The sequence below is a fragment of the Balaenoptera borealis genome, assembly GCF_965194805.1.
Source record: "Balaenoptera borealis genome assembly, chromosome: 11".
NCBI lineage: Eukaryota > Metazoa > Chordata > Mammalia > Artiodactyla > Balaenopteridae > Balaenoptera > Balaenoptera borealis.
Genome location: NC_138868.1, coordinates 86948822 through 86964533, shown reverse-complemented (window position 1 = coordinate 86964533; position 15712 = coordinate 86948822). Strand labels below are relative to the sequence as shown.

General features: G+C 53.0%; 1 protein-coding gene and 1 long non-coding RNA gene across 29 annotated transcripts in view; one reads left to right on the top strand and one right to left on the bottom strand.

Moving 5' to 3' along the window:
* LOC309606410 (neural cell adhesion molecule 1) overlaps positions 1 to 15387 on the top strand; it is a 309239-nt gene extending 293852 nt beyond the window's left edge. For 12 of the 28 annotated variants that reach the window (XM_082343453.1, XM_082343452.1, XM_082343451.1 and 9 more), the window contains 4 exons: positions 9290 to 9497; positions 10704 to 10820; positions 11810 to 12616; positions 14063 to 15387. In XM_082343453.1, the coding sequence (XP_082199579.1) occupies positions 9290 to 9497; positions 10704 to 10820; positions 11810 to 12616; positions 14063 to 14183 (1253 nt within the window). In that variant the 3' untranslated portion in view covers positions 14184 to 15387. Of the gene's footprint in view, positions 1 to 2055; positions 4469 to 9289; positions 9498 to 10703; positions 10821 to 11809; positions 12617 to 14062 lie in introns of those variants that run through there. The other 16 variants (XM_082343462.1, XM_082343460.1, XM_082343456.1 and 13 more) reach the window with 2 other exon arrangements.
* On the bottom strand, positions 3390 to 9273 carry LOC309606498. Its single transcript, XR_014231892.1, has 2 exons — positions 7289 to 9273; positions 3390 to 7200 (listed from the first exon to the last, which is right to left on the bottom strand). It is a non-coding gene; the product is annotated as an uncharacterized lncRNA (long non-coding RNA).
* Positions 15388 to 15712: the final 325 nt, after the last annotated feature.

The following is a 15712-nucleotide window of genomic DNA, read 5'->3' as shown; positions in this document are numbered from 1 at the left end:
GATTAAATTGAGCCACTTGAAACAGAACAAGTGGAGAAAGTAGACGCTGGAAACCCCCATCCATGAAAGGCAGTCCAGTCTGCTAGAGGCCGGGATGGGAGCAGCTCTCCCAGGAGATGCAGATCTGTCTCTAGGGATCCAGGACCAACTCAAGTGTGGGAATAAAGTGAGAGTTCTGCTTTCCGGCCCAGCTGGCTTGCTGCTGATGGCCAGTCTCCTCAATGACCTAATTCCTCGGAGCAGAAGGAGATCTTCATCGTCCCTCTCTGCTTTTCCAGAGCAGCCAGATGCCAACCACAGGCAGGAGAGGTGGGCATAGAACATACAGCTGCAGCCTAGTGGAGGGGTCCCCATAAACGCTCTGCAGTGTCCAAGTGTGGTAGGAAGATGCTCCAACCTCCCGGTGGCCTTCGTCTGGCCTCCATTATGCCTGTCCTGTCTAGAGTGCTTGCCCCCAGCTCTCAGTTCAGTGATCACGATTGCTCTTTCCAGAGGGAGAGAGGCCAGAAAGGACATGGGCTACTATGACACAGGGCTGTGTGTGTGGAAGTGGGTTAGTCGAGCAGCAACAAAGTAAGATCAGTATGTGCTTCCCAATGGTTGTTTGTGCATGAGTGTGTGTGTCTGATAGATGTGTGCGGGCCCCCAGGGAATTGGCGGCCATAGCTGAGAAGTGTCCGTGGTCCTCCCCTCTGCATTGACAGGGAGACCCCTTAGCATAGTCTAGGGTGGGTGTCTCTCTGCAGGCACTGGTCACGTGGTCAGTGATGAAGCCAAGGCATCTGGTTGTGACTGTAAACAATGTTCTCCTGACTGCTTCATAGGCTGTCCAAATAGAGGTGGCCCTCTCTATTCTCTGCCCCTTCTTTCTCTGCGTTCTTGGGTCAGTTTTTCCCTGAAATTGACAGTCTGGTGGGAGTGTCCAGATCTGCTCGGCTTTTATGGGGCACTTAGGAGATGGGGGAGTGAGAAGCCTTGAGTGATTCCTTTGCAGTGAGAGAGATTTCTCCTGGCATCTATTTCCTCGGGTAAGACTTCGTAGGTGGTGATTCCGACACACTGCATTCCCAGGCTGGGTACTGCCAGTGGCATCAGCTTCTGGGGTTGGAGAAGTTGGGGCCACTGTATGTCAGATACAGAAATTCTGGGAAGACCAGTCCCCCGGGTCCTGCCCACCGGAGTTGTCACAGTCCTTCTGGCTAATCTCCCAGGCTTCCAGTTAAAGGGGAGGGTTGGAGGGGCTACTCACCTCCCCAAGAGGGCTTCGGTCTCTACTGCATAGGTTTTAGAAGGAGGTTGCTTGGTTGGACTTCTCTGGGACCTGCGAATAAAACCTCTGAATTACGAGATGTACGTTCACGATGGAATTCTCTGGTCAGTGGGTGGTGGAGGTGAGAGGTGCAGAACTAGATTCTCTTTAAGAGCGCTATGGGTGGGGGGATTGTACAATAGGAAGAAGAGTCCGATTTATTGCTGAAAAGGTGGCCCCCATCCTTGCATACAGTTTGCTGCACATACTACAGTGATCAGATGCATCTCTACCCCAATGTGTAAAAAGCTCTAGAGACTAGAAGGCCGTGGGGAGACTCCTGACTGCATCTTAGAGACCTCCCCTTATCAAAGGTAACACTTTCCTAATCAGACTCTTGTATTTGCCTGTGGAGGCTTCTGTTCTCTCACTTTAGTTTCATTTGCTCGCTGACCCCTAACCCCTGAATTCACCCTGCTGTGCTGCTTCTGGCCTTGCTGAGCTTCGGAACTGGCCTTATGGTGATAATACCGCACTGAACTCTTCTCTAACCTTTGTCAGTTTAATTTACAAAGTTGAATTAACCTTTGATTCTTGCATTTTCTATATTTGACCTATTCTTTTTTTCTTTTTATCTATTTTTTTTTCTCTGTTTCTGTCTCTTCCTTCTCTTTCCTCCTCCCCCCTCCCCTTCCTGTGTCTGTCGTCACACATATCACCTTGGACGTCACTGGGACATCCCCACTGCCACATTTGTTTTTAAACAACCACATTCTCTCTGGGGACCCATTGCTTGGCACCTGCAGCGACCTTGGGAGGCTCCTCCGCGTCCTACACCTTTGTCTCATTGCTTTTCTCTGCAGTGACTCTTCTCTTGCTCTGTTAGGAACTTGAATGCCAAAAAACTAAATTTGCCTAAAAGCCCAGTTCCTATGACAATGATCAGTGCCCCCTTTGGAAGAATCTGTCAGGACTGCCATGGCCACACCACCAAGCTCTCTGTGGAAGAGGAAGGTTTGGCAATTGGAAAAAGCTGGACCTCCAGACTTATTACCCTTCACAGATACTTTTGTGCCACTTCATAAGGAGTTTGCCCCCTTTTTCATAGCAGTATAAAAATGTTTGGGAGCTCTTCTCTTTAAACTCTCTCTATATAATATATATTAAAAAAAACAACAAAAAACCATTACACTAGGTTTACAGAAAAGTTTCTGCACATCTGCTACTGGTTGCATTTTTGATTCTTACCTGAAAATGATGTAGCAGAGAAGGATTTCTAAGTACTCTCTAAAGCTTGCATCAGATTGTTAAAATCACCCCGTGTCCCCATTGTAACCCTGTGCTCCTCTGCTGCCCTTCAATAAGTAGTTGGCTTCGCTCGCATTTAAGTGCCCCTGGTAAGCCTGCTGCGATTTGCCAGAGCATTTTGCTGGCATGATGGGCAAAGTAAGTCACCCTGTTGCCCATGCAGCGGAAGAACTCGGATTTGTTGAGTATTTTCTGGGGCTGATCCAGCATCCTGGGAGGCGCTTTGGTCCTGGTAGTATAACCAGCACCCGACGCTGGCTCTGTGAACAGGGCCACCCTAGGACGTGCCCAGCACCTATGGGCTCTGGAAGGTGCATGTCTCCCAGTCAGGGTGATACCTGCTGCATGGCTACAGATCAGCCACAGACCTCGTGTCTTGGCGGATGTGGCCCAACTGTGACCCACATTATCGCGTAAGCATCAGTCCCCCAGGTTGGAAGCATCCACTGTGAGCCTGGCGTGAGTCGCGCCCCCCTCCCCACATGTGCTCAGTAGAGCGCAAGGCAGAGCCAGCCCAGAGTGCCCATAAATTGGAACCCAGCCAACCTGTCATACTGCCCGAGTGCCCCGACCCCCTGTCGGTCAGTGGCTTCAGTGACATTTTAAAAATTCTGGTGGAAGCCAGCTGCCCCTCTGCTGTTGGGGGTACCCCACGACATGCCCAGGAGAGGAGGTGAGGTGCATTTGTTAAAGTTCCCCGTAGAGACTCGGGTGAATCCTGCTCAGGGGCGTCAGTGTCTGAGCTCGGGGGTACCTTCTCCTGAATAAAAACTGCCCCCTCCGTTGTGGTCACATATCATTCCACATATCTCATCTCTGAGCATTTCCACAGAAGTTTGATCTTTGTTCTTTTTGGTTTCTTTACTTTTTGGTTCTGTTGTTATTTTTTAATGTTCAAAGACGAGCCTTTCTCTTTGGGAATCCAAATGATCCTATGGTCTGCAGGGCAGAGCTGCCCGTGTCAGTGGGCACAGGCCCGTGTCCCCAGCGCTGGCAGTTTAGAGGGTCAGGTACACACACCGGAGGCCACAGGCTACAGCTGTCCCAACAGCTCAGCCAGGCAGCGCCTGTCGCCCCAGCCCCGTTGGCCTCCAGCCCCGCCATGAACCTCTCCCCCGGGATCCCCGATCTCCCGTCCCACCACAGCAGCAGGAGCAGACACGGTTCTTAGGCACAAGGCAGAGTATCAAGAAGAGGCCCATGGTGCCTCTGGGCCCGGCGTAGAATCCCAGGGCCATTAGGAGGGCAAAGGAGGGAGAGGTGGTCCTCACGCAGGTCACCCGTCACTGTCCCCTGACTCCCGGCAGGCTCTTGGTATCGTCTTCGGCAGAAGTTGCATATTCACCCAGGAGTGCCCATCTCAGAGGTCTGCCCCACCCTGGTCCCAGTCCCATAGGCAAAGGCCTATGTCTGTGTTTCTGAAGACCTGGCCCGAAGTGTGGGGAGGCCTGACATCCATGACTCTGTCCCCTCAGCTCATTCTGGGCCAAGCAGGCCTCAGCTGAAGCAACTTTGGGGTCATTGCATTGGCCCCATTCAGACAGGCCCATGTTTTGTAAGGGATGCCCTTCGGGAGACAGCATTCAGGCACGCCCGCTCCCACCGGACACTGAGTTCTCTCATGGTGGCTGCAGCCCTCAGCCCTGCCGGGAACCCCTAAGACAGGCCCTGAAGGAGGGAACGCTCGCTGCCCCGCTCAGCCGCCCTGCCCCTGCGCCCTGTCTCAGTGCTGCCCAGTCTCGACACGCCACAGGGCTTCTCTGCTCGTTTTTTGGAATATTTATACGGCAGGTGTGGATCACGTTTTTCTACTAATAAGAATGCTAACATTGTTGTGTAGATAATCAGCGAGGCCTTGATGAAGTTTACACCTTCGCATTATTAAAGGAAATAACAGTTCATGTGAACTCACCAGCGTGTTTGGATTTTATTTGATAGTTGTGTATCCTACAAAGTGCCAAAATCCCTTTGCCTCCACCTCACAGGTACCTGGATTACTTTGATTGCCCCAGAGAGCCCTTTAAATTGGACCCCAAACTCGTAGCTTGCTGAGTGGAGTTCTAGCCAAAGGAATTGCTTTCCCTTCCTCATGAGGAGTGATGCAGTTTTCTCAGCTCTCCTAAGAGCTGCTGTGGGTCACCGCCTCCTTGGACTTTCCCCAGCAGACAGGGCGAGGGGCAAGTGCCTTTGCAGAGCCAGAAGGTGGTCACCTTGGGATCAGGGGCACACTCTGGGCCACCAGAACCACAACTCTGTTGCAAGTTCTCCCGATTGCACGGCTCCCTTCACGACTTCATATCAGAGGCTTCACAGAGTGACGTGGTGACAGAGAGAATCTAAGAGAAGGGTCTCATTGGCAAGCCCTATTCTGTTCAAAATCACACTTAATTGGATGCCTCCTGAAAGCCCCAAGACCAGCCATCTATTCAGCAGATTCCAGGAAGGAACAAGCACACGAGTGAACCAGAACCTCAGCTTAATGGTTCCGAGAGTCGGAGGCAGGAGGGGACACTTCTGCACTGATGTCCCGCGACACAGTGACTCGGGCCCCCTCAACTGTAAGGTGGGAGATATCTTCCCATTTTGAGGCATTTATGAGCATAGGCACTTGTAGGTCTCAGTCTTGGGCAAGCCAGGTGTTCAGTGCCGACACCTCCCGGACCAGGAACCACAGAGGATGGGCAGCCCCAGCTTCATAACCCCACCGTTCAGCGCAGCTCGAAGCCCAGAGGTTGTGGAGGAGCTGCTCCCAAGAAGCACTCTAGGTATGCAGGTGTGCAGATGGGGTAGCCAGGAGAGGTCAGGGGAAGGTCATGCAAAGATAGACCCCGAAGTTGTTTTCTTTTCCTTTTGTAAAATGTTAAGCAGGATGCAGGAGATAACCTTTGTCCTTCTAGTTTCCTGGACTAAACAATTCTGTAACAGCCGCCAAGAGGTAATGAATGTTGACTTGACTTGGATACCCTTTCATTTGCATCCGGTGTTTCCTTTATTTACAGTTTTTTGTAAAAGCTCCGCACATCCTTTCTCCAGCTTGAGGGGTACCTCACTTCCTCTGGAAGTCTAGACTCTTAATGGTGAACTGGGTGGTCCCTTGGGGATAAGTCTTTGCTCTCTCTCCATCCATCCAGTACATCAGTTAGGTCAGGGCCACCAGGTAAGACTGCACAACTCATCCTTGGGTGGGGAGTCATAGGAACAGCTGTTATTCATTGTAATGCAGGCAGAAAACTTAGAAACAGTGGTCCTCAAAGTCTGGGGTGCATAAGAATCACTGGGGTGCTCCATCAAATCCTGAGCCTGAGCCTCACCCCCAGAGATTCTGACTTGGTGGAATGGGGGATCCCCAGAATCTGAATTCTTAACAGAGCACCCCAGGAATTCTGCTGCAGGTGGAGAAACATTATGCTAAAAAGTATTTATTTTTCAACTAAAGATAAAATTGTAAGAATCAATGAATAAAGATGGGACCTACCAATTGTCTTGCAGGAAAAAGTCCTGCTCAGTACACACTGTGGAGGACATGGACATTAGGGAATCTGTACCCTGTGCTGGGGACTGTAGGACATCTCACATGCAATGACAGGTTCTTAGAGTTGAAGAGGACCTGAAGACATCCTCTATCCTAGGCTCTTCCCAGTGCAGGAAACTCATCCAGAGCATTACGGTATCCCGGCCAAGGGATTTTCCAGTCTCTGCTTGAATGCCTCTGGCAACAGGGAGCTCTTCCAAGGCAGCTCACACCACACTTAAATAGCTCTTGTGTGTTAGTTCTGTCTCATGTGAGCTCAAGTTTGCCTCCTACCCCCATAGTTGCCATCCACTAGGGACACTGAATAAGACTACTTCCTTCTCGTGACACACCTTTAAATATTTGGAGACAGTGTTCTTATCTCCAAGGCTAAACACTGTTCCTTTGTTCAACAAATATTCTTTGAACGTTTCTTGTAAGTTGGGTTGTCCTAGATGCTGGGGAGACAAGAGACAGACAGGGTACCTGCCAGGATATTCTAGAGGGCGGGGCAGCCAGATAAAAAGCATGTCAATGAACAGAAAATGGCAGATAGTGGTAAGAAGAGAATAAAACAGAGTAATGTGGTAGGTACTGGCTAGAGGTGCCTGAGTAGATAAGAGATCGGGGCAGGGGAGGGGGGAACCTCTGCAAGAAGGTGACATTTGAGCTGAACCTGCAGGATAACAAAGAGCCACCACAAGGTGACGGGGCTGGAGGGTTCCAGGCAAGGCATCAGCCAGGCACTCTGACAGGAACGGGCTGGGCGTGGTGAGCAGGTAGAATGGAGGCGCTCCCGGCTGGAGCACAGGGGTGGGGGGCGGGGCTCAGTGCCCTGAGTTATGATGCTCAGAGGAGTGGGAGAGCCCACAGCACGTGTAGCACCTTTTAGACTAAGGGAAAGAATTTGAATTTTCTATCAAATGAGAGAGAAGACCATTGCCCTACCTTCTGTTTTCTATCAGTCTCGTTGCCCTCCTGGCCCTTGGAGGTGTTGGCCTTGGCCTTCAGAGCAGTGCAGCCCTCTGATGGGTCTGCTGAGCCCAGAGCACAGGTGGATAACGGCTGCTTCTCCCACACGGAGCAGCTTTGCAGTGGTTTATTTTTCTTCCTTAGAGACATGACTAGTTCCCTAAAACCGTATTTATGTATAAACCTCAGAACATGGTGTTAGTGCCTTTGAGTCCAAAAATACAGACATTCTTTCCCCACAGACATACCTTAGGCTCCTTCTGCAGGAAGTAGACAATTAACACCTATTGGGTACGGGTGTCAGGTGGCCTCCAGCCCTGAGTCATGGGATGGGGAGGAAGCCCAAGGCCGTATTTCTTCCCTGTTCAGGGAAGCAGCTTTGGTATTCTGAAGACCAGGAAGGCCTGCATGTCTTTCTTTGCTTTTGTGTGTGGATGTGTGAGCACCACGGGGAAGCAGAGTGGATGGTGTGCTACTGGGGAGAAGACCGGCTCTAGCTGACCGCAGGGACCCGTGGCCGGTTTCCTGCTGCCAAAGCCCAGAGACAGAGTGACCAGAGCTGGGTCCTCTGAGCATGGAGCCCGTTGCCAGACTCGGGCCTTCCTGGGGAACAGGCTGTGTCTTCAGTGTGGGGTTGAAAGGGACCAGTGGGGGAGCCTGAGGAGGGGCTGGGAAGCAAGAACAAGGTCCCAAGGAGCCAAAAATGAATATTCAAGATCCTAGGAGGCTCCTGCGGCGCAGGCCCAGCTGAGCCCTGGGTGCCAGGAGTTAGGTTGTGAGTGGTCGTCTCTTATGTGCTGGCCGGTGGCCTATACCCTGAATTGAAGTTAGAAATAAGGGCCATCAGAATAGGACAGCAGTTGAAGGAGCCCCGCCATGCCTGAGCAGGGCCCCTGGGACACACAGAGGGCCTCCCAGGAGCACAAACCACAGGGAGACAGAGTGTGTGGCCCATCTCTGTCACCTTGAGTTACCTGTTCTTTCCATCATTTGGCACGTGATGTGGCCAGAGGCCCCTGAGCCTGGCCCAGATTCAGCAAAGGCCCAGTGAGACCCAGGTTGTGTTGGCCACAGTTCCTGCCTCCAGTCAATAGGCCTGGGTGACCCCAGTGGGTCCAGAGGACACAGGAAGCTTCAGACAAGGTCTGGTGGTACGATGGGGCTGCCCCTTCTGGAACCCTGTCCTTCCAGAAGAAGAAAAATGAAGCAGCGTACCCACTTTTCAGCCTGGGGTCATGGTTTCCACACTGGCTTCCACAGAGCTCCGCATGGGTCCTTGCTTCCCCCAGCGCAGCCTTCCGCCTCCCAGATGCTGGTGGGAATCACCAAGCGGTCAGGGGTCCACCACAGGCACCTAGCACCCATCACGAGGGGGTCCGATGGAGCCGAGCCTGGGGTCCTTCTGTGATACCATCAATAGCCCAGGGCCCCCAGGGGATTCTAGATGGACACCAGGGAGTAAGACACAGAGGTTGAGTCATTCAAGTGAGTCCAGCTAGAGCGGGGATGCTGGGTGCTGCTCAGAGGTGAGAATGTGTGTCCGTCTGTGGTGGGCACGTGTCCTGTGTGAGTGAGCCTGTCGTGCGTGCATGCGTGCATCTCTGGGTGAGTCGGCTGGGTTTCCTGAAATCTGATCCAAGCGTGCCTGGCTCCCAGATGGTGAGTATTCCCAGACCGTCCACCTTGCCCTCTGGGCCTGGCGAGGCCCCTATATCTCCAGAGTAAGTGAGCTTCATTCGTCTTCCTGGTGCAATGAAGAAGGATGTGGTCCAAAGTCGGGATCCTCTGGAGCGGCTCCTAAAGAGGGGGAAGGAAGCGCGGAGGTGCACGGGGCATCTTGTTGTGCCTGACGTCACCACAAGCCCAAAGGAAGCCCTGGGAACCCTCTGTCGCCCCATCTGGGACCCTGTCCCTGGCAGCTCCCAGGGCTCACGGGGAGACCAGCTGAGTGTGGGTTGAGAGCAGGGATGGAGACACAGTGCCCAGTCTCCTCCTGACTTGTGGGTGCCTTGTGCCCTTGTCCCCTGGTCTATAAGAGGAGGCTGCCATCCCTCCCTCTTGAAGATAGAAAGAGACCCTGTTGTCTCAACACCTGGGGGTAAAAAGGCCCCAGGGAAAGTGTCACTCTGAACACAGATGCCACAGCCGTCCTGTGGGCTCTACCCCACCCCCAGGGCTGTTGCTCGGCAGGTCCAGGTCTGCATCTCAGCGTACTAACCAACACCATCCCTCTCTCCCTCCCCACCAAGCCAACGGCAGCCCCACCTCAGGCCTGAGCACGGGCGCCATCGTGGGCATCCTTGTCGTCACCTTCGTTCTGCTCCTGGTGGCCGTGGACGTCACCTGCTACTTCCTGAACAAGTGTGGCCTGCTCATGTGCATCGCCGTCAACCTGTGCGGAAAAGCCGGGCCTGGAGCCAAGGGCAAGGACATGGAGGAGGGCAAAGCCGCCTTCTCGTGAGTGCAGACCCACCCGCTGCTGCGGAGTGCTAGACTCTGCCCCGGCCTGGGGCCCAGCAAGGGAGCCACCTCAGCTTCCCCATTGGAAACCCCGAGGGGAGCAGAGCATTAGAGAACTGTCTCTCAAAGCAGGGTCTTCAGGGGTACCTGTTTAAAAAGCAGACACCTGGACCCAACCCCACAACTAGAATCGCATAGACGTTTGAAATCCCTACGTAGGTCAAAATGAGGGGAATTGTCAGAGCTAAGCCTGGAGGGGAGCTACCAGGGAGGGGTCAGCATTTGAGAGACACACTTGCCTTGCTGCCGTTCATACATCCATCATTCAACAAATATTTATGGCGCAGCCACTACGGGCACGGCACCATCCCCAGGCGTTAGGGGACAGCAGTGAACAAAGCAGATGAAAATACCTGTCCTCCTGGAGGACGATCCAGCATCCTCCTGGAGGATGTGCTCCAGCATCTGTGGAGAAACAGATCCTGAGCCAAATAGCAGGAACCTTCACAAACTGTCACTGGGTGGGGCTGAGGTGGAGCAAGGCGAGAAGGGACGGAGCAAGGAAATAAGTTGTTAGCACCACCCCATGCCAGGCACTGTATATACATATACATATATCATATACTTATACATGTATGTACATGCATATACACATACGTATACATGTTTTACTTACATATACGTATAGCTATACTTATACACGTATGTACTTACATATACGTATACACTTATACGTATACATACATCATATACTTACACGTATACATACGTACATATACGTACACGTATACTTATATATACATCATATACTTATCCGTGTTCGTACTTACGTATACACATACACATACGCGTACATACTTACGTGTATACGAATATAGATGACTTGAGCACTGAACTGTGCCAGGCACTGTGCTAAGCACTTTATATCCATTATCTCAGTTAATGTTCATAACGTCTAGGCAAGGTAGAAACTGTTATTTGCCCCATTTTCCAGGTGAGGAAACGGAGGTATGGGTGAGCAGGTCACACAGCTAGCGAGAGCGGGGGCTGAGATGCCGCACTTGACTCTGGTTCTGGATCCCACTGCCCCCCCACCCCCCAGCCTCGGGCCAGGCACAGGTGCCTGAGCTGTAGCTGGCTTCCCCGGGAGCCCCCTGCATCCCCCAGCTCCCTGGGATGGAGCCAGCAGAGCTGTCTCCACAGGAAAGATGAGTCCAAGGAACCCATCGTGGAGGTGCGAACTGAGGAGGAGCGGACCCCAAACCACGACGGAGGGAAACACACAGAGCCCAACGAGACCACGCCGCTGACGGAGCCCGAGTACGTGGGCGGGTCGGGCTGCCACCTCCTCAACAGAGCCTCACACCCACCGCATCACCCTACGCACAGCTCCATGCTTCCCACCCACGGCTCCCCGCCGAGCATGGCAGGCCAGAATTCTGGAGTGCTGGGCCAGGAGCGCCTGACCCCACTCTCTCCCTAGACACGAGGCATTCTTGATTCTACCTGGGTGGCTGTGGATGCCTTAAAGCCTCCGTGCGTACGTGGGATCCCTAGACCCTGTGCCCAGGTCACACACACATTCTGGAAATGGCTTAAGGAGACAAAACTTCATTGAGAGAGGCTGAGCTTAGCAGATTCTGTTTAGGATTTCCAAGAATTCTAGGGTTTTCTGCATTCTTCCTAAAAGGGCAAGGGAAGCTGGGGCCCTGGTAAAAGCTCCCTGGTTCTCCTGGTCTCAGAAGCCTTGGGGACCCTCGGTCAGAAGCCACATCCAGCTGTGATGGTAATGACCACGTGGGTATCATGGGTCCTGTGGGTTTGAAGGAAATGGAGTTTCATGGAAGCACAAAATCTCTGGCTGGACCACCCACAGCCCTGAGGGACCACGTGGAGCCCTCTTCGTCTCCGGGGCAGGTGGGCCCAATTCCCCAGGGACCTATGATGCCTGCGGTGGTGGACGCTGAGCTCCAGCTGGCCTCTCCCTGAGTCGAGATGCAGGCAGGGGTCCGAAAGGGCCGCCAGGGCCGTAGGGAAGGGAGCCCCGTGCAGATCGGGAGGGGAGTCAGCAGGGAGGAAGGTGACAGGCCCTGTTAGACTGCCGAGTTCTCTGTTGTCTCCTGTGTCCTCTTCTGCCCGCCTGGGCGTGTGCTTCCTCTCGCGTCCTCCTCTCTCTGTGGGCCTGTGTCCATGCCTGTGCGTCCCCCGCATGCCAGCCCCCGGCCCCCGCCTTGGCCTCCGCCCTTCCCGGCTTCTCTGTCCGTCTCAGCTTCATCGTCTATCTCTTCTACTTCCTGTCCTCCCCACAGGCTGCCTGCTGACACCACAGCCACTGTTGAGGACATGCTGCCTTCTGTCACCACCGTCACCGCTAACTCTGACACTATCACCGAAACCTTTGCCACTGCTCAGAACAGCCCCACCAGTGAGACCACCACCCTCACCTCCAGTATCGCCCCCGTGGCCACGGCCACCCCTGATTCAAACTCTGTGCCCGCCGGCCAGGCCACCCCTTCCAAGGGGCCCGGTGCCGCCGCCACCTCCCCGCCCCCAGCCTCAGCCCCCAAGGTCGCCCCCCTCGTTGACCTGAGCGACCCCCCAACCTCAGCCCCCGCCGCCAGCAACCTGTCCTCTAGCGTCCTGGCAAACCAGGGGGCCGTGCTCAGCCCCAGCGCCCCTGCCAGTGCAGGCGAGGCCCCCAAGGCCCCTCCGGCCAGCAAGCCGGTACCCCCCCCGGCAGGGGCAGCCGGTCCCCTAGCGGTGGCACCGACGACCCCCACCCCAGAAGTCCCCCAGGCCAAGCAGGAGGCTCCCGGCACCAAAGGTCCGGACCCTGAGCCCACCCAGCCCGGCACTGCGAAGAGCCCAGCCGAGGCAGCCAGGGCCCTCGCCAGCCCGAAGAGCGAGGCGGCCTCCATCAGCACCACAAACCCTGCCCAGGGCGAGGACTTTAAAATGGATGAAGGGAACTTCAAGACCCCAGATATTGACCTTGCAAAGGATGTTTTTGCAGCCCTGGGCTCTCCTGCTCCCGCCGCCGGGGCCAGTGGACAAGCCCCTGAGCTTGCTCCTTCCACGGCCGACGGCGCTGTTCCTCCTGCGCCAGCCAAGACCGAGTACGGCCTCTCTCTGTCCACTGTCGTCGGGGGGTGTCCCGTGGTGGTGTGCGTTTGTGCTGTGTCCTCCCTGTTAGATGTGTCTTCAGCCTACTCCAGAGCTTCTCCGAGGCGACTGTCAGCCAGGGGCTGGGCCGAGGCAGAGCGTGGGCACAGGCAGCAGGCCCGGCAGGCAGCCGCCTGCTGACTAATTAGGCCACGTTAATTAGGTTTTATCCTTATCGTCCTAGCAGTGGCGTCTGTCGTCCCTGCAGGAGCCTTTGCATTCGGGCCACGGATGAGCGTAGCTTGGGAAGTGAGCTAAAGGAGGTCAAGGTGCCCTGATCGGCCACCCTGGGGCCCGCAGGCAGTGTGTCATCCAGGGCAAGGCCGAGTCCCCAGCAGAATGGCACGGGTATTCGGGAAGTAAGGAGGCAGACCCTGAGGCTCGTGTGGGGAGAGGCTCTGTGTGGTCCAGAAGGCCCCGTCACACTCCAACCGACACACCCACCCTTGCTTCTCCTGCCCTTGAGTGACTGGGAAGACGCAGAGCTCCCAAGCACTGAGTGACCGCTGGGTCTTCCAAGTTCGAGGCCAGGTCCTTCAGCTTACAGGTTTCTTCAGTGTGAGGCCAAAATGCAGGGGCACCAGCTGGGGCTGGGGTCTGAGTCTGCTCTGGTGCGTCCTTAAACCAGATTCTCACTCTTGGGACTGATAGAGGCAGAGTCAGACAGAGGCTTTTATAGAGGCTCCTGTGGCTGCTCCCAGATAAGCAGAGGTGCTGCCACCAAGAGCAGCAAGGGGACCCTCACCAGGAGCCCTGAATCTGTCAGAAAATAAAAGGACAGCCCCGCCCACTCCACCCCACTCAGCTCCCCTGCAGGCCGGCAGCCCACTCTGGCCTCTCACCCGACTCCCATGGAAAGCTGCCTCAGTAACAGAGCATTTTCTTACCCTGCCCGGGCAAGCCATAGAGGCATCACCAGGAAAGGCAGAGCACAGAGGTGGGGGGGCGAGGACAGGCAAGAACAGGTGGTTTGCAGAGGGCCCTCCGGAATCAGTACCAGGGAGCCCAACATACATGATTCATACCAAGCTGGGCCGCTGCAGCCATGCAGGGTGAGGAAAAGGCTGCACCTGCTGCACTTGCACCACCCCAGGTAAAGCTGAAGGCCCTGCATCAGATTAGGGCCGGAAGGGCTCCTTCCGCTGATTCAGAGGTTCTCCACTTTGGCTGCAAGTTAGAACCACTTGGGTGCTTTTAAAAGTCACCACGTTCAGACCAATTAAATCAGGATTTCTGGGGACACAGCCCAGGCATCAGTGATTTTTAGAGATGCCAGGTGATCCTGACGTGCAGCTGAGTTTGGAGACCAGTGCTCTAACTGGAGCCCCCTTTGAGGAACTGGCCAGAGGGTGCGTTACTGCAGACCGTGGTCTCAGTGCTGTTTTCCTGATTCTCCGCAGGAAGGGTCCTGTAGAAGCAAAGCCGGAGTGCCAGGAGACAGAAACGAAGCCAGCGCCAGCCGAAGTCAAGACGGTCCCCAACGATGCCACACAAACAAAGGAGAACGAGAGCAAAGCATGATGGGTGACGAGATACCAGCAAAGATCAAAATAAAAAGTGACACAACAGCTTCACCAGAGCATCTCCAATATCTCATACACACACACACACACACACACACACACACACACACACACAAACACACATCTCATTCCTTTAGTGTCTTTTGCCTTTAAAAAAAAAAAAAACTAAGCAGATCAACGTGGGATCTCCTTTTTATAGATTTATAGAAAGGGTTCCTTTGTTGTGCACTCACTTGTAAGAAAATGAGACAAAAAGGTGAAACCCACAGCCAAACTAGGACTCTCTGTTCCCTGAAACCATTTAAAAATCAAACAAAAGGACCCCAAATTAAGAATCTAGGAAGCTCAGAAAAAAAAAAAAATCTAGGTTCAGGAAGACCGCACTTGGTGTTGCCCAACTGGCACAGACCAGGTTCAGAGAAATACTTCCAGACACTAAGACTAACCGAATGAACAAAGTCCAAGTTTATTTTTATACTTTCAGTCGAGTTTGAACTCTGTAAAACCTCATAAATAAGTTATAATTTCTGTTCACTTTGTATTTGTTCAGTATGCAAAGTGTGTCACCCTTTCTAGCTGAATTCAATTCCCACATAGACTCTTGTTTTGTAGGAAGAATGCCAAATTGCAGCTTCTGGGGGTAGATCTCAATTTGCAGTATTCGGATTTCTTTTCCTTTCCTTTTCTTTTTCCTTCTTTTTTTTACCTTTCTGCCAACTTTGCTTTCCAGTGTTTACAAGTTGACAAATGTTTGACTTCAGTTGTGTTTCAATGTCCATGTAAAATAGCTGCCTTTTTTTTAAGTTACAAGTACTGCCTAGGGGTGTAGGATCATCACAGGACAGCTTCACGAAATCTGATTGTTTACAGTGGCTCTTCCCCCCTTTCTGATTTGAAATTTTTGCCTGTGTGCGACTCAGGTGAAAATCCATCTCGTTCTGGAATGGTTTTGCTTTCGGGTTTTCAGTTCTTTTTTGTCTCCTAGGGGGTTAGACCACTTCTGATTAGCTACCACCTGCCTGTATCTGTGAAAAGGATCTGCTCCCCAGGCATCCCTGTCCTTCCTTTTGAAGGACTCTTAGGCTTTGTTGAATGAAGCAGAGAAGATTGTATAGTTGGGGCTGGTCTTGGTGAACACACATTTTTACCCCAAACATCCCCTTTTTTGTAGAAAGCCAAATAAAATATATACGTACAATTTCCTTTTGAGCCCAGAATCTAGATTTGAGCGGAAGAGCATGTGTGCTTCAGGGAATTAGTGTCTTTTTTTGGAAGTCTGTTGAAGTAAAATAACATCGGCCTTCTGTTCACTTAGGCAGCATTTGTAGAAACAAAAGAGAAAAAAAAAAAAACAACCTGCTGTCTGGAGTCATAACACAACTTTCCTGGATTGGAAACCAAGTGGGGGGAAAAAAAAAATACAGAAACTCTAAGGGGGATGGGAGGGGGGAGAAGGGAAAAGCCAGCCCTTTGTATAGAAATTTTGATTTTTTTTCCTCATTCTACTTTAGAACTGCAAGCTTGTGC